Below are 16689 nucleotides of genomic sequence, written 5' to 3'. Positions count from 1 at the left end.
CTAACGCTAGTTTTTAAGTTCATAAGTAACAATTCTGCCCCTTCACAGAAGGCACCAGGCCACGCCCTCAAGTTGCTTCACCTCATATTTAGGCATAATCCGCCCCCTGCATCTGAGGTCACACCAATGTGAACTCATCTGATTTCTAGTGTCATTATTCAAATGTCTTGTAAGTGCTGCTCGTGGTGGAGTGGAGGGCAGGCCTCAGCAACAGTTTGCTGCATGTCCTTCCCCAGTCTCATTCCCATTTCACACTGTCATGTCAAATAAAGGCCACAGGCCAAAAAAAGTGTAAACAGTCCCACTGGATTTATCTGATCGTTCACACAGAGCAGGTTCTGACAGGACAATTATACAAAAAGGGACAAACTAACGTGGCAAAAACAAAATGAAACACAAAATGTTAAAAAATGACATTTTACAGAAATAATGTTTGGAATTTAAACAATGGAACCCCAAATGAGTCTTATTTCAATGAGCCAAAGTCAAACATCTCGCTCGTCACTCAGATGTGTAAGAACAACTTCACAACACCATTTTACTGACAATGTGCATTTACTTTTAGCATTTTTTTTTAATTTATGACAAATATGAATGACTTTAAGAACCCATACAAGCAAATTTACAACATGTTAGCAATAAAATCCGCCCTGAACCATTTGTCTGGCATGGAATAGTGTCAATGCAGCCACAACAGTCCAATCGCCTTCATGTTTGGTACAACAGTGACACGCCTCCAGACACAGGCGGGGCTGGGGGAGGGGCTGGGGGAGGGGCTGGGGGAGCATGTGACTGGTACAAAGGCTCTGTTAGAAGCTGCTGCACACCAACACCTGGATGGAAAGTGCTTGACAAATCTTGTTTAGTGTCTTTTTAACTACAGTAGACACGTCTTTGTCCACATTTACAGACGTCATGTATATTAGGGAAGTAGTGTTCTTTCTGCCCTGAAAGTAGCACGTGCTCTTTCTGGTGTTGGCCCCGCCCCTCTGCGACAGGAAGGGAAGGGGGCAGGGCTGCGTTAGTTCATGTTACAGTGATTGACATTGGGGCGGGAGGGCCACACGATCATGTTTCGGGGAGCTGGTTGATGTCCGTCAGGTTGGTGTCGTTGAGGATGACTTTGATCCGGTCCAAAGACTCGGCCTGTCGTATTCTCTCCATCTGGACCTGAGCAGACACAAGAACAGAGACACTCACCGTCATGTGGACCTGAGCAGACACAAGAACAGAGACACTCACCGTCATGTGGACCTGAGCAGACACAAGGACAGAGACACTCTGGATTATGGCATCATATATACAGTGAGGGAGACAAGTATTTGAACACAGTGCAATGGCAAGTTCTCCCACTTTAATGATGGAGAAGTCTGACATCATTTATTTGTATGTTATTGCTGTAAAGAAGAACTTGAACATCTGCCAATCAGTAAGAATTCTGTCTCTCAAAGACCTGTTAGTCTGCCTTTATAAAGTCCACCTCTCTCCACTTATTCAGCTCGTTAGCTGCATAAAGACCCCACAATCAGACAGACTCCACCCACTGTCATGGGCGTGGCCAAAGAGCTTGGTTAGAACATGGAAGAGGCTGAAGATGACTCAGTCTCCCTCAGATGGAGCTCCATGAAGATCTCACCTCGAGGGTTCAATGATGATAAGAAAGGTGAAGAATCAGCTCAGAACTACGAGAGGAGCAGGTCAATGACCTGAAGAGAACTGGGACCACAGTTTCACAGGTTACTATGGTAACACACTACATCGTCATGGTTTAAAATCATGCATCGCACAGAAGGTTCTCCTGCTTAAGTCACATGTCCAGAACCGTCTGAAGTTTACCAGTGACAGTCTGGAGGACCCAGAGGATCATGGGAGAAAGTCATGTGGTCAGAGGAGACCAAAGAGAACGTTTTGATAATAACACCATCCAACTGAAGCACGAGGGAGGAGACGTCACGCTTTGGGGGAGGAGACGTCACGCTTTGGGGGAGGAAACGTCACGCTTTGGGGGAGGAAACGTCACGCTTTGGGGGAGGAAACGTCACGCTTTGGAGGAGGAAACATCACGCTTTGGAGGAGGAAACGTCACGCTTTGGGGGAGGAGACGTCACGCTTTGGGGGAGGAAACGTCACGCTTTGGGGGAGGAAACGTCACGCTTTGGAGGAGGAGACGTCACGCTTTGGGGGAGGAAACGTCACGCTTTGGGGGAGGAAACGTCACGCTTTGGGGGAGGAAACGTCACGCTTTGGGGGAGGAAACGTCACGCTTTGGGGGAGGAGACGTCACGCTTTGGAGGAGGAGACGTCACGCTTTGGAGGAGGAAACGTCACGCTTTGGGGGAGGAAACGTCACGCTTTGGGGGAGGAAACGTCACGCTTTGGGGGAGGAAACGTCACGCTTTGGAGGAGGAGACGTCACGCTTTGGGGGAGGAAACGTCACGCTTTGGAGGAGGAAACGTCACGCTTTGGGGGAGGAGACGTCACGCTTTGGGGGAGGAAACGTCACGCTTTGGGGGAGGAAACGTCACGCTTTGGAGGAGGAGACGTCACGCTTTGGGGGAGGAAACGTCACGCTTTGGGGGAGGAAACGTCACGCTTTGGGGGAGGAAACGTCACGCTTTGGGGGAGGAAACGTCACGCTTTGGGGGAGGAGACGTCACGCTTTGGAGGAGGAGACGTCACGCTTTGGAGGAGGAAACGTCACGCTTTGGGGGAGGAAACGTCACGCTTTGGGGGAGGAAACGTCACGCTTTGGGGGAGGAAACGTCACGCTTTGGAGGAGGAAACGTCACGCTTTGGAGGAGGAAACATCACGCTTTGGGGGAGGAGACGTCACGCTTTGGAGGAGGAAACGTCACGCTTTGGGGGAGGAAACGTCACGCTTTGGGGGAGGAAACGTCACGCTTTGGGGGAGGAAACGTCACGCTTTGGGGGAGGAAACGTCACGCTTTGGAGGAGGAAACGTCACGCTTTGGGGGAGGAGACGTCACGCTTTGGAGGAGGAAACGTCACGCTTTGGGGGAGGAAACGTCACGCTTTGGAGGAGGAAACGTCACGCTTTGGGGGAGGAAACGTCACGCTTTGGGGGAGGAAACGTCACGCTTTGGGGGAGGAAACGTCACGCTTTGGGGGAGGAAACGTCACGCTTTGGGGGAGGAAACGTCACGCTTTGGGGGAGGAAACGTCACGCTTTGGAGGAGGAAACGTCACGCTTTGGGGGAGGAGACGTCACGCTTTGGAGGAGGAAACGTCACGCTTTGGGGGAGGAAACGTCACGCTTTGGGGGAGGAAACGTCACGCTTTGGAGGAGGAAACGTCACGCTTTGGGGGAGGAAACGTCACGCTTTGGGGGAGGAAACGTCACGCTTTGGGGGAGGAAACGTCACGCTTTGGGGGAGGAAACGTCACGCTTTGGAGGAGGAGACGTCACGCTTTGGGGGAGGAAACGTCACGCTTTGGAGGAGGAAACGTCACGCTTTGGGGGAGGAGACGTCACGCTTTGGGGGAGGAAACGTCACGCTTTGGGGGAGGAAACGTCACGCTTTGGAGGAGGAGACGTCACGCTTTGGGGGAGGAAACGTCACGCTTTGGGGGAGGAAACGTCACGCTTTGGGGGAGGAAACGTCACGCTTTGGGGGAGGAGACGTCACGCTTTGGGGGAGGAGACGTCACGCTTTGGAGGAGGAGACGTCACGCTTTGGGGGAGGAGACGTCACGCTTTGGGGGAGGAAACGTCACGCTTTGGAGGAGGAAACGTCACGCTTTGGGGGAGGAAACGTCACGCTTTGGGGGAGGAAACGTCACGCTTTGGAGGAGGAAACGTCACGCTTTGGGGGAGGAAACGTCACGCTTTGGGGGAGGAAACGTCACGCTTTGGGGGAGGAAACGTCACGCTTTGGGGGAGGAAACGTCACGCTTTGGGGGAGGAAACGTCACGCTTTGGGGGAGGAGACGTCACGCTTTGGGGGAGGAAACGTCACGCTTTGGGGGAGGAAACGTCACGCTTTGGAGGAGGAAACGTCACGCTTTGGGGGAGGAAACGTCACGCTTTGGAGGAGGAAACGTCACGCTTTGGGGGAGGAGACGTCACGCTTTGGGGGAGGAAACGTCACGCTTTGGAGGAGGAAACGTCACGCTTTGGAGGAGGAGACGTCACGCTTTGGGGGAGGAAACGTCACGCTTTGGGGGAGGAAACGTCACGCTTTGGAGGAGGAGACGTCACGCTTTGGAGGAGGAAACGTCACGCTTTGGGGGAGGAGACGTCACGCTTTGAAGGAGGAAACGTCACGCTTTGGGGGAGGAGACGTCACGCTTTGGGGGAGGAAACGTCACGCTTTGGAGGAGGAAACGTCACGCTTTGGAGGAGGAAACGTCACGCTTTGGGGGAGGAAACGTCACGCTTTGGGGGAGGAAACGTCACGCTTTGGGGGAGGAGACGTCACGCTTTGGGGGAGGAGACGTCACGCTTTGGGGGAGGAAACGTCACGCTTTGGGGGAGGAGACGTCACGCTTTGGGGGAGGAAACGTCACGCTTTGGGGGAGGAAACGTCACGCTTTGGGGGAGGAGACGTCACGCTTTGGGGGCGGAGACGTCACGCTTTGGGGGAGGAGACGTCACGCTTTGGGGGAGGAGACGTCACGCTTTGGGGGAGGAAACGTCACGCTTTGGAGGAGGAAACGTCACGCTTTGGGGGAGGAAACGTCACGCTTTGGGGGAGGAAACGTCACGCTTTGAAGGAGGAAACGTCACGCTTTGGGGGAGGAAACGTCACGCTTTGGGGGAGGAAACGCTTTGGGGGAGGAAACGTCACGCTTTGGGGGAGGAGACGTCACGCTTTGGGGGAGGAGACGTCACGCTTTGGGGGAGGAGACGTCACGCTTTGGGGGAGGAGACGTCACGCTTTGGGGGAGGAAACGTCACGCTTTGGGGGAGGAAACGTCACGCTTTGGGGGAGGAAACGTCACGCTTTGGGGGAGGAAACGTCACGCTTTGGAGGAGGAAACGTCACGCTTTGGAGGAGGAGACGTCACGCTTTGGGGGAGGAGACGTCACGCTTTGGGGGAGGAGACGTCACGCTTTGGGGGAGGAGACGTCACGCTTTGGGGGAGGAGACGTCACGCTTTGGGGGAGGAGACGTCACGCTTTGGGGGAGGAAACGTCACGCTTTGGGGGAGGAGACGTCACGCTTTGGGGGAGGAGACGTCACGCTTTGGGGGAGGAGACGTCACGCTTTGGGGGAGGAGACGTCACGCTTTGGGGGAGGAGACGTCACGCTTTGGGGGAGGAAACGTCACGCTTTGGGGGAGGAAACGTCACGCTTTGGGGGAGGAAACGTCACGCTTTGGGGGAGGAAACGTCACGCTTTGGGGGAGGAAACGTCACGCTTTGGGGGAGGAGACGTCACGCTTTGGGGGAGGAGACGTCACGCTTTGGGGGAGGAGACGTCACGCTTTGGGGGAGGAGACGTCACGCTTTGGGGGAGGAAACGTCACGCTTTGGGGGAGGAAACGTCACGCTTTGGGGGAGGAGACGTCACGCTTTGGGGGAGGAAACGTCACGCTTTGGGGGAGGAGACGTCACGCTTTGGGGGCGGAGACGTCACGCTTTGGGGGAGGAGACGTCACGCTTTGGGGGAGGAAACGTCACGCTTTGGGGGAGGAAACGTCACGCTTTGGGGGAGGAAACGTCACGCTTTGGGGGAGGAAACGTCACGCTTTGGAGGAGGAAACGTCACGCTTTGGGGGAGGAAACCTCACGCTTTGGGGGAGGAAACGTCACGCTTTGGGGGAGGAAACGTCACGCTTTGGGGGAGGAAACGTCACGCTTTGGGGGAGGAGACGTCACGCTTTGGGGGAGGAGACGTCACGCTTTGGGGGAGGAGACGTCACGCTTTGGGGGAGGAGACGTCACGCTTTGGGGGAGGAAACGTCACGCTTTGGGGGAGGAAACGTCACGCTTTGGGGGAGGAGACGTCACGCTTTGGGGGCGGAGACGTCACGCTTTGGGGGAGGAGACGTCACGCTTTGGGGGAGGAAACGTCACGCTTTGGGGGAGGAAACGTCACGCTTTGGGGGAGGAAACGTCACGCTTTGGGGGAGGAAACGTCACGCTTTGGGGGAGGAAACGTCACGCTTTGGGGGAGGAAACGTCAGGCTTTGGGGGAGGAAACGTCACGCTTTGGGGGAGGAGACGTCACGCTTTGGGGGAGGAAACGTCACGCTTTGGAGGAGGAAACGTCACGCTTTGGGGGAGGAAACGTCACGCTTTGGGGGAGGAAACGTCACGCTTTGGGGGAGGAAACGTCACGCTTTGGAGGAGGAAACGTCACGCTTTGGGGGAGGAAACGTCACGCTTTGAAGGAGGAAACGTCACGCTTTGGGGGAGGAAACGTCACGCTTTGGGGGAGGAAACGTCACGCTTTGGGGGAGGAAACGTCACGCTTTGGGGGAGGAAACGTCACGCTTTGGGGGAGGAGACGTCACGCTTTGGGGGAGGAGACGTCACGCTTTGGGGGAGGAGACGTCACGCTTTGGGGGAGGAGACGTCACGCTTTGGGGGAGGAGACGTCACGCTTTGGGGGAGGAAACGTCACGCTTTGGGGGAGGAAACGTCACGCTTTGGAGGAGGAAACGTCACGCTTTGGGGGAGGAAACGTCACGCTTTGGGGGAGGAGACGTCACGCTTTGGGGGAGGAGACGTCACGCTTTGGGGGAGGAGACGTCACGCTTTGGGGGAGGAGACGTCACGCTTTGGGGGAGGAAACGTCACGCTTTGGGGGAGGAAACGTCACGCTTTGGGGGAGGAAACGTCACGCTTTGGGGGAGGAGACGTCACGCTTTGGGGGAGGAGACGTCACGCTTTGGGGGAGGAGACGTCACGCTTTGGGGGAGGAGACGTCACGCTTTGGGGGAGGAAACGTCACGCTTTGGGGGAGGAAACGTCACGCTTTGGGGGAGGAAACGTCACGCTTTGGGGGAGGAGACGTCACGCTTTGGGGGAGGAGACGTCACGCTTTGGGGGAGGAGACGTCACGCTTTGGGGGAGGAGACGTCACGCTTTGGGGGAGGAGACGTCACGCTTTGGGGGAGGAAACGTCACGCTTTGGGGGAGGAAACGTCACGCTTTGGGGGAGGAGACGTCACGCTTTGGGGGAGGAAACGTCACGCTTTGGGGGCGGAGACGTCACGCTTTGGGGGAGGAGACGTCACGCTTTGGGGGAGGAAACGTCACGCTTTGGGGGAGGAAACGTCACGCTTTGGGGCAGGAAACGTCACGCTTTGGGGGAGGAAACGTCACGCTTTGGAGGAGGAAACGTCACGCTTTGGGGGAGGAAACGTCACGCTTTGGGGGAGGAAACGTCACGCTTTGGGGGAGGAAACGTCACGCTTTGGGGGCGGAAACGTCACGCTTTGGGGGCGGAAACGTCACGCTTTGGGGGAGGAAACGTCACGCTTTGGGGGAGGAAACGTCACGCTTTGGGGGAGGAAACGTCACGCTTTGGGGGAGGAAACGTCACGCTTTGGAGGAGGAAACGTCACGCTTTGGAGGAGGAAACGTCACGCTTTGGGGGAGGAGACGTCACGCTTTGGGGGAGGAGACGTCACGCTTTGGGGGAGGAGACGTCACGCTTTGGGGGAGGAAACGTCACGCTTTGGGGGAGGCTTTGGAGGAGGAAACGTCACGCTTTGGAGGAGGAAACGTCACGCTTTGGGGGAGGAGACGTCACGCTTTGAAGGAGGAAACGTCACGCTTTGGAGGAGGAAACGTTACGCTTTGGGGGAGGAAACGTCACGCTTTGGGGGAGGAGACGTCACGCTTTGGGGGAGGAAACGTCACGCTTTGGGGGAGGAAACGTCACGCTTTGGGGGAGGAAACGTCACGCTTTGGGGGAGGAAACGTCACGCTTTGGGGGAGGAAACGTCACGCTTTGGAGGAGGAAACGTCACGCTTTGGGGGAGGAGACGTCACGCTTTGGAGGAGGAAACATCACGCTTTGGGGGAGGAGACATCACGCTTTGGGGGAGGAAACATCACGCTTTGGAGGAGGAAACGTCACGCTTTGGGAGAGGAAACATCACGCTTTGGAGGAGGAAACATCACGCTTTGGGAGTGGAAACATCACGCTTTGGGGGAGGAGACGTCACGCTTTGGAGGAGGAAACGTCACGCTTTTGAGGAGGAAACATCACGCTTTGGGAGAGGAAACGTCACGCTTTGGAGGAGGAAACGTCACGCTTTGGAGGAGGAAACATCACGCTTTGGGGGAGGAAACGTCACACTTTGAGGGAGGAGACGTCACGCTTTTAAGGAGGAAACGTCACGCTTTTGGGGGAGGAAACGTCACACTTTGAGGGAGGAGACGTCACGCTTTTAAGGAGGAGACGTCACGCTTTGGGGGAGGAAACGTCACGCTTTGGGGGAGGAAACGTCACGCTTTGAAGGAGGAAACGTCACGCTTTGGGGGAGGAAACGTCACGCTTTGAAGGAGGAAACGTCACGCTTTGGGGGAGGAAACGTCACGCTTTGGGGGAGGAAACGTCACGAGGAAACATCACGCTTTGGGGGAGGAAACGTCACGCTTTGGGAGAGGAAACATCACGCTTTGGGGGAGGAGACATCACGCTTTGGGGGAGGAAACATCACGCTTTGGGGGAGGAAACGTCACGCTTTGAGGGAGGAGACGTCACGCTTTTAAGGAGGAAACGTCACGCTTTGGAGGAGGAAACGTCACGCTTTGGGGGAGGAGACGTCACGCTTTGAGGGAGGAGACGTCACGCTTTGGAGGAGGAAACGTCACGCTTTGGAGGAGGAAACGTCACGCTTTGGAGGAGGAAACGTCACGCTTTGGGGGAGGAGACGTCACGCTTTGGAGGAGGAAACGTCACGCTTTGGGGGAGGAAACGTCACGCTTTGGGGGAGGAGACGTCACGCTTTGGGAGAGGAAACGTCACGCTTTGAGGGAGGAAACGTCACGCTTTGGAGGAGGAAACGTCACGCTTTGAAGGAGGAAACGTCACGCTTTGGAGGAGGAAACGTCACGCTTTGGGGGAGGAAACGTCACGCTTTGAGGGAGGAGAGGTAACGCTTTGGGGGAGGAAACGTCACGCTTTGGAGGAGGAAACGTCACGCTTTGGAGGAGGAAACGTCACGCTTTGGGGGAGGAAACGTCATGCTTTGGGGGAGGAAACCTCACGCTTTGGGGGAGGAAACGTCACGCTTTGGGGGAGGAAACGTCACGCTTTGGGGGAGGAAACGTCACGCTTTGGAGGAGGAAACGTCACGCTTTGGGGGAGGACACGTCACGCTTTGAGGGAGGAGACGTTACGCTTTGTGGGAGGAAACGTCACGCTTTGGAGGAGGAAACGTCACGCTTTGGAGGAGGAGACGTCACGCTTTGGGGGAGGAAACGTCACGCTTTGGAGGAGGAAACGTCACGCTTTGGGGGAGGAAACGTCACGCTTTGGGGGAGGAAACGTCACGCTTTGGGGGAGGAAACGTCACGCTTTGGGGGAGGAAACGTCACGCTTTGGGGGCGGAGACGTCACGCTTTGGGGGAGGAGACGTCACGCTTTGGGGGAGGAGACGTCACGCTTTGGGGGAGGAGACGTCACGCTTTGGGGGAGGAAACGTCACGCTTTGGGGGAGGAAACGTCACGCTTTGGGGGAGGAAACGTCACGCTTTGGGGGAGGAAACGTCACGCTTTGGGGGAGGAAACCTCACGCTTTGGGGGAGGAGACGTCACGCTTTGGGGGAGGAAACGTCACGCTTTGGGGGAGGAGACGTCACGCTTTGGGGGAGGAGACGTCACGCTTTGGGGGAGGAAACGTCACGCTTTGGGGGAGGAGACGTCACGCTTTGGGGGAGGAAACGTCACGCTTTGGGGGAGGAAACGTCACGCTTTGGGGGAGGAAACGTCACGCTTTGGGGGCGGAGACGTCACGCTTTGGGGGAGGAGACGTCACGCTTTGGGGGAGGAAACGTCACGCTTTGGGGGAGGAAACTTCACGCTTTGGGGGAGGAAACGTCACGCTTTGGGGGAGGGAAACGTCACGCTTTGGGGGAGGAAACGTCACGCTTTGGGGGAGGAGACGTCACGCTTTGGGGGAGGAGACGTCACGCTTTGGGGGAGGAGACGTCACGCTTTGGGGGAGGAGACGTCACGCTTTGGGGGAGGAAACGTCACGCTTTGGGGGAGGAAACGTCACGCTTTGGGGGAGGAAACGTCACGCTTTGGGGGAGGAAACGTCACGCTTTGGGGGAGGAAACGTCACGCTTTGGGGGAGGAAACGTCACGCTTTGGGGGCGGAAACGTCACGCTTTGGGGGCGGAAACGTCACGCTTTGGGGGAGGAAACGTCACGCTTTGGGGGAGGAAACGTCACGCTTTGGGGGAGGAAACGTCACGCTTTGGGGGAGGAAACGTCACGCTTTGGAGGAGGAAACGTCACGCTTTGGAGGAGGAAACGTCACGCTTTGGGGGAGGAGACGTCACGCTTTGGGGGAGGAGACGTCACGCTTTGGGGGAGGAGACGTCACGCTTTGGGGGAGGAAACGTCACGCTTTGGGGGAGGCTTTGGAGGAGGAAACGTCACGCTTTGGAGGAGGAAACGTCACGCTTTGGGGGAGGAGACGTCACGCTTTGAAGGAGGAAACGTCACGCTTTGGAGGAGGAAACGTTACGCTTTGGGGGAGGAAACGTCACGCTTTGGGGGAGGAGACGTCACGCTTTGGGGGAGGAAACGTCACGCTTTGGGGGAGGAAACGTCACGCTTTGGGAGAGGAAACATCACGCTTTGGGGGAGGAAACATCACGCTTTGGAGGAGGAAACGTCACGCTTTGGGGGAGGAGACATCACGCTTTGGGGGAGGAAACATCACGCTTTGGGGGAGGAAACATCACGCTTTGGAGGAGGAAACGTCACGCTTTGGGAGAGGAAACATCACGCTTTGGAGGAGGAAACATCACGCTTTGGGAGTGGAAACATCACGCTTTGGGGGAGGAGACGTCACGCTTTGGAGGAGGAAACGTCACGCTTTTGAGGAGGAAACATCACGCTTTGGGAGAGGAAACGTCACGCTTTGGAGGAGGAAACGTCACGCTTTGGAGGAGGAAACATCACGCTTTGGGGGAGGAAACGTCACACTTTGAGGGAGGAGACGTCACGCTTTTAAGGAGGAAACGTCACGCTTTTGGGGGAGGAAACGTCACACTTTGAGGGAGGAGACGTCACGCTTTTAAGGAGGAGACGTCACGCTTTGGGGGAGGAAACGTCACGCTTTGGGGGAGGAAACGTCACGCTTTGAAGGAGGAAACGTCACGCTTTGGGGGAGGAAACGTCACGCTTTGAAGGAGGAAACGTCACGCTTTGGGGGAGGAAACGTCACGCTTTGGGGGAGGAAACGTCACGAGGAAACATCACGCTTTGGGGGAGGAAACGTCACGCTTTGGGAGAGGAAACATCACGCTTTGGGGGAGGAGACATCACGCTTTGGGGGAGGAAACGTCACGCTTTGGGGGAGGAAACGTCACGCTTTGAGGGAGGAGACGTCACGCTTTTAAGGAGGAAACGTCACGCTTTGAGGGAGGAGACGTCACGCTTTGAGGGAGGAGACGTCACGCTTTGGAGGAGGAAACGTCACGCTTTGGAGGAGGAAACGTCACGCTTTGGAGGAGGAAACGTCACGCTTTGGGGGAGGAGACGTCACGCTTTGGAGGAGGAAACGTCACGCTTTGGAGGAGGAAACGTCACGCTTTGGGGGAGGAGACGTCACGCTTTGGGAGAGGAAACGTCACGCTTTGGGGGAGGAAACGTCACGCTTTGGAGGAGGAAACGTCACGCTTTGGAGGAGGAAACGTCACGCTTTGGGGGAGGAAACGTCGCGCTTTGGGGGAGGAAACATTGCGCTTTGAGGGAGGAGAGGTAACGCTTTGGGGGAGGAAACGTCACGCTTTGGAGGAGGAAACGTCACGCTTTGGAGGAGGAAACGTCACGCTTTGGGGGAGGAAACGTCACGCTTTGGGGGAGGAAACCTCACGCTTTGGGGGAGGAAACGTCACGCTTTGGGGGAGGAAACGTCACGCTTTGGGGGAGGAAACGTCACGCTTTGGAGGAGGAAACGTCACGCTTTGGGGGAGGACACGTCACGCTTTGAGGGAGGAGACGTTACGCTTTGTGGGAGGAAACGTCACGCTTTGGAGGAGGAAACGTCACGCTTTGGAGGAGGAGACGTCACGCTTTGGGGGAGGAAACGTCACGCTTTGGAGGAGGAAACGTCACGCTTTGGGGGAGGAAACGTCACGCTTTGGAGGAGGAAACGTCACGCTTTGGGGGAGGAAACGTCACGCTTTGGGGGAGGAAACGTCACGCTTTGGAGGAGGAAACGTCACGCTTTGGGGGAGGAAACGTCACGCTTTGGAGGAGGAAACGTCACGCTTTGGGGGAGGAAACGTCACGCTTTGGGGGAGGAAACGTCACGCTTTGGAGGAGGAAACGTCACGCTTTGGAGGAGGAAACGTCACGCTTTGGGGGAGGAAACGTCACGCTTTGAGGGAGGAGACGTCACGCTTTAGGGGAGGAAACGTCACGCTTTGGAGGAGGAAACGTCACGCTTTGGAGGAGGAAACGTCACGCTTTGGGGGAGGAAACGTCACGCTTTGGGGGAGGAAACCTCACGCTTTGGGGGAGGAAACGTCACGCTTTGGGGGAGGAAACGTCACGCTTTGAGGGAGGAGACGTTACGCTTTGGAGGAGGAAACGTCACGCTTTGGAGGAGGAAAAGTCACGCTTTGGAGGAGGAAACGTCACGCTTTGGGGGAGGAGACGTCACGCTTTGAAGGAGGAAACGTTACGCTTTGGGGGAGGAGACGTCACGCTTTGAGGGAGGAGACGTCACGCTTTGGAGGAGGAAACGTCACGCTTTGGAGGAGGAAACGTCACGCTTTGGAGGAGGAAACGTCACGCTTTGGGGGAGGAGACGTCACGCTTTGGAGGAGGAAACGTCACGCTTTGGAGGAGGAAACGTCACGCTTTGGGGGAGGAGACGTCACGCTTTGGGAGAGGAAACGTCACGCTTTGGGGGAGGAAACGTCACGCTTTGGAGGAGGAAACGTCACGCTTTGAAGGAGGAAACGTCACGCTTTGGAGGAGGAAACGTCACGCTTTGGGGGAGGAAACGTCACGCTTTGGGGGAGGAAACATCGCGCTTTGAGGGAGAAGAGGTAACGCTTTGGGGGAGGAAACGTCACGCTTTGGAGGAGGAAACGTCACGCTTTGGAGGAGGAAACGTCACGCTTTGGGGGAGGAAACGTCACGCTTTGGGGGAGGAAACCTCACGCTTTGGGGGAGGAAACGTCACGCTTTGGGGGAGGAAACGTCACGCTTTGGGGGAGGAAACGTCACGCTTTGGGGGAGGAAACGTCACGCTTTGGAGGAGGAAACGTCACGCTTTGGAGGAGGAGACGTCACGCTTTGGAGGAGGAAACGTCACGCTTTGGAGGAGGAAACGTCACGCTTTGGAGGAGGAGACGTCACGCTTTGGGGGAGGAAACGTCACGCTTTGGAGGAGGAAACGTCACGCTTTGGGGGAGGAAACGTCACGCTTTGGAGGAGGAAACGTCACGCTTTGGGGGAGGAAACGTCACGCTTTGGGGGAGGAAACGTCACGCTTTGGAGGAGGAAACGTCACGCTTTGGGGGAGGAAACGTCACGCTTTGGAGGAGGAAACGTCACGCTTTGGGGGAGGAGACGTCACGCTTTGGGAGAGGAAACGTCACGCTTTGGGGGAGGAAACGTCACGCTTTGGAGGAGGAAACGTCACGCTTTGAAGGAGGAAACGTCACGCTTTGGAGGAGGAAACGTCACGCTTTGGGGGAGGAAACGTCACGCTTTGGGGGAGGAAACATTGCGCTTTGAGGGAGGAGAGGTAACGCTTTGGGGGAGGAAACGTCACGCTTTGGAGGAGGAAACGTCACGCTTTGGAGGAGGAAACGTCACGCTTTGGGGGAGGAAACGTCATGCTTTGGGGGAGGAAACCTCACGCTTTGGGGGAGGAAACGTCACGCTTTTGAGGAGGAAACATCACGCTTTGGGAGAGGAAACATCATGCTTTGGGGGAGGAAACGTCACGCTTTGGGGGAGGAAACATCACGCTTTGGGGGAGGAAACATCACGCTTTGGGGGAGGAAACATCACGCTTTGGGGGAGGAAACATCACGCTTTGGAGGAGGAAACATCACGCTTTGGGGGAGGAAACATCACGCTTTGGAGGAGGAAACGTCATGCTTTGGGGGAGGAAACATCACGCTTTAGGAGAGGAAACATCACGCTTTGGGGGAGGAAACATCACGCTTTGGGGGAGGAAACGTCACGCTTTGGGGGAGGAAACGTCACGCTTTGGAGGAGGAAACGTCACGCTTTGGGGGAGGAAACGTCACGCTTTGGGGGAGGAAACGTCACGCTTTGGGGGAGGAAACGTCACGCTTTGGAGGAGGAAACGTCACGCTTTGGGGGAGGAAACGTCACGCTTTGGAGGAGGAAACGTCACCCTTTGGGGGAGGAAACGTCACGCTTTGGAGGAGGAAACGTCACGCTTTGGGGGAGGAGACATCACGCTTTGGGGGAGGAAACATCACGCTTTGGGGGAGGAAACGTCACGCTTTGGGGGAGGAAACGTCACGCTTTGGAGGAGGAAACATCACGCTTTGGGAGAGGAAACGTCACGCTTTGGAGGAGGAAACATCACGCTTTGGGGGAGGAAACATCACGCTTTGGGGGAGGAAACATCACGCTTTGGAGGAGGAAACATCACGCTTTGGGGGAGGAAACGTCAGGCTTTGGAGGAGGAAACGTCACGCTTTGGAGGAGGAAATATCACGCTTTGGGGGAGGAGACATCAGGCTTTGGGGGAGGAAACGTCACGCTTTGGGGGAGGAAACGTCACGCTTTGGGGGAGGAAACGTCACGCTTTGGGGGAGGAAACATCACGCTTTGGGGGAGGAAACATCACGCTTTGGGGGAGGAGACATCAGGCTTTGGAGGAGGAAACGTCACGCTTTGGGGGAGGAAACGTCACGCTTTGGGGGAGGAAACATCACGCTTTGGGGGAGGAAACGTCACGCTTTGGGGGAGGAAACGTCACGCTTTTGAGGAGGAAACATCACGCTTTGGGGGAGGAAACATCACACTTTGGGGGAGGAAACGTCACGCTTTGGGGGAGGAAACGTCACGCTTTGGGGGAGGAAACGTCACGCTTTGGGGGAGGAAACGTCACGCTTTGGGGGAGGAAACATCACGCTTGGGGGGCATCAACCTCCTTCCCTCAGTCAGAACATTGAAGAAGGGGGCGTGGCTGAAGATGGGGCGTGGCTGGGTTTTCCACATGACAATGACCTGAAGCACACAAGGAGAACCAGGCAGTGGCTCCAGAAGAAGCAGATGAAGGTTCTGGAGGGGCCTCAGTCTCAGACATGAATCCAATAGACCATGTTTGGAGGAGCTGAACCTCTGTGAGGAGGAGCTGAAGCGAGGAGGAGCTGAACCTCTGTGAGGAGGAGCTGAACCTCTGCGAGGAGGAGCTGAACCTCTGAGGAGGAGGAGCTGAACCTCTGTGAGGAGGAGCTGAACCTCTGAGGAGGAGGAGCTGAACCTCTGCGAGGAGGAGCTGAACCTCTGAGGAGGAGGAGCTGAACCTCTGAGGAGGAGCTGAACCTCTGAGGAGGAGCTGAACCTCTGCGAGGAGGAGCTGAACCTCTGAGGAGGAGGAGCTGAACCTCTGTGAGGAGGAGCTGAACCTCTGCGAGGAGGAGAGGGTCAGAGTCCTGCTGCAGTTAAACCTGGTCCAGAACTACAGGAAATGTCTGACCTCTAATTGGAAACAAAGGCTTCTGTACCAAACATATGATCAGATGTTCACATACTTGTAATGCAGCAGCAGCAACATACAAATACATTGTTTAAAACTGCACTGGTCAAGGACAAGCCTCAGTGACACTGCACTTACTGTATGAGTTTTTATGCACTAAGAATTTTAACATTTTATTGAAGTTTTGATTGGCACAGGGGATCACACTCCTCAGCCTCCCATAAGGTCTATTCCAGGTACTGGAGAGGAGAATCCGACTGATAGTCGAACCTGGGGTTCAGGAGGAGCAGAGTGGTTTTCGTCCCGGTCGTGGAACACTGGACCAGCTCTATGCCCTCCATCGGGTGCTCGAGGGTTCATGGGAGTTTACCCAACCAGTCCACATGTGCTTTGTGGATCTGGAGAAGGCTTTCGACCGTGTCCCTCAGGGTGTCCTTTAGGGGGTGCTCCGGGAGTACGGGGTCCGGGGCCCTTTGCTCAGGGCTGTCCGGTCCCTGTCTGACCGGAGCAGGAGCTGTGTTCACTGCAGTGAGTTAGACCTGTTCCCAGTGCATGAGGGGCTCCTCAGGGCTGTGCTTTGTCACCGGTTCTGTTCATAGTTTTTATGGACAGAATTTCTAGGCGCAGTCAGGGGTCGGAGGGTGTGGTCAGGGGTCACAGGGTGTCCGGTTTGGGGACCACAGGATTCCATCGTCTGCTGTTTGCAGACGATGTTGTCCTGATGGCTCCATCAAACCCGGACCTGCAGCTGCACTGGGACGAGAGGGAAGCGTCTGGGATGAGAATCAGCACCTCCAAATCCGAGGCCATGGTTCTCAACCAGAAAAAGG

At 56.2% G+C, this 16689-nt stretch overlaps 1 protein-coding gene across 2 annotated transcripts in view; it reads right to left on the bottom strand.

The window, feature by feature from the left end:
• Positions 1 to 536: 536 nt before the first annotated feature.
• Positions 537 to 16689, bottom strand: part of rabep1 (rabaptin, RAB GTPase binding effector protein 1) — a 90728-nt gene continuing 74575 nt past the window's right edge. For both annotated transcript variants that reach the window (XM_072447022.1, XM_072447023.1), the window contains one exon: positions 537 to 1170. In XM_072447022.1, the coding sequence (XP_072303123.1) occupies positions 1069 to 1170 (102 nt within the window). In that variant the 3' untranslated portion in view covers positions 537 to 1068. The remainder of the gene's footprint in view (positions 1171 to 16689) is intronic.

The sequence above is a fragment of the Eucyclogobius newberryi genome, unplaced genomic scaffold (assembly GCF_026437365.1).
Source record: "Eucyclogobius newberryi isolate DKJ021-1_F unplaced genomic scaffold, fEucNew1.0.hap1 SCAF_15, whole genome shotgun sequence".
In the NCBI taxonomy this organism is placed as follows: Eukaryota; Metazoa; Chordata; class Actinopteri; order Gobiiformes; family Gobiidae; genus Eucyclogobius; species Eucyclogobius newberryi.
Note: the sequence above shows the minus strand (reverse complement) of the source record. Positions and strands in the feature narration are given on the sequence as shown.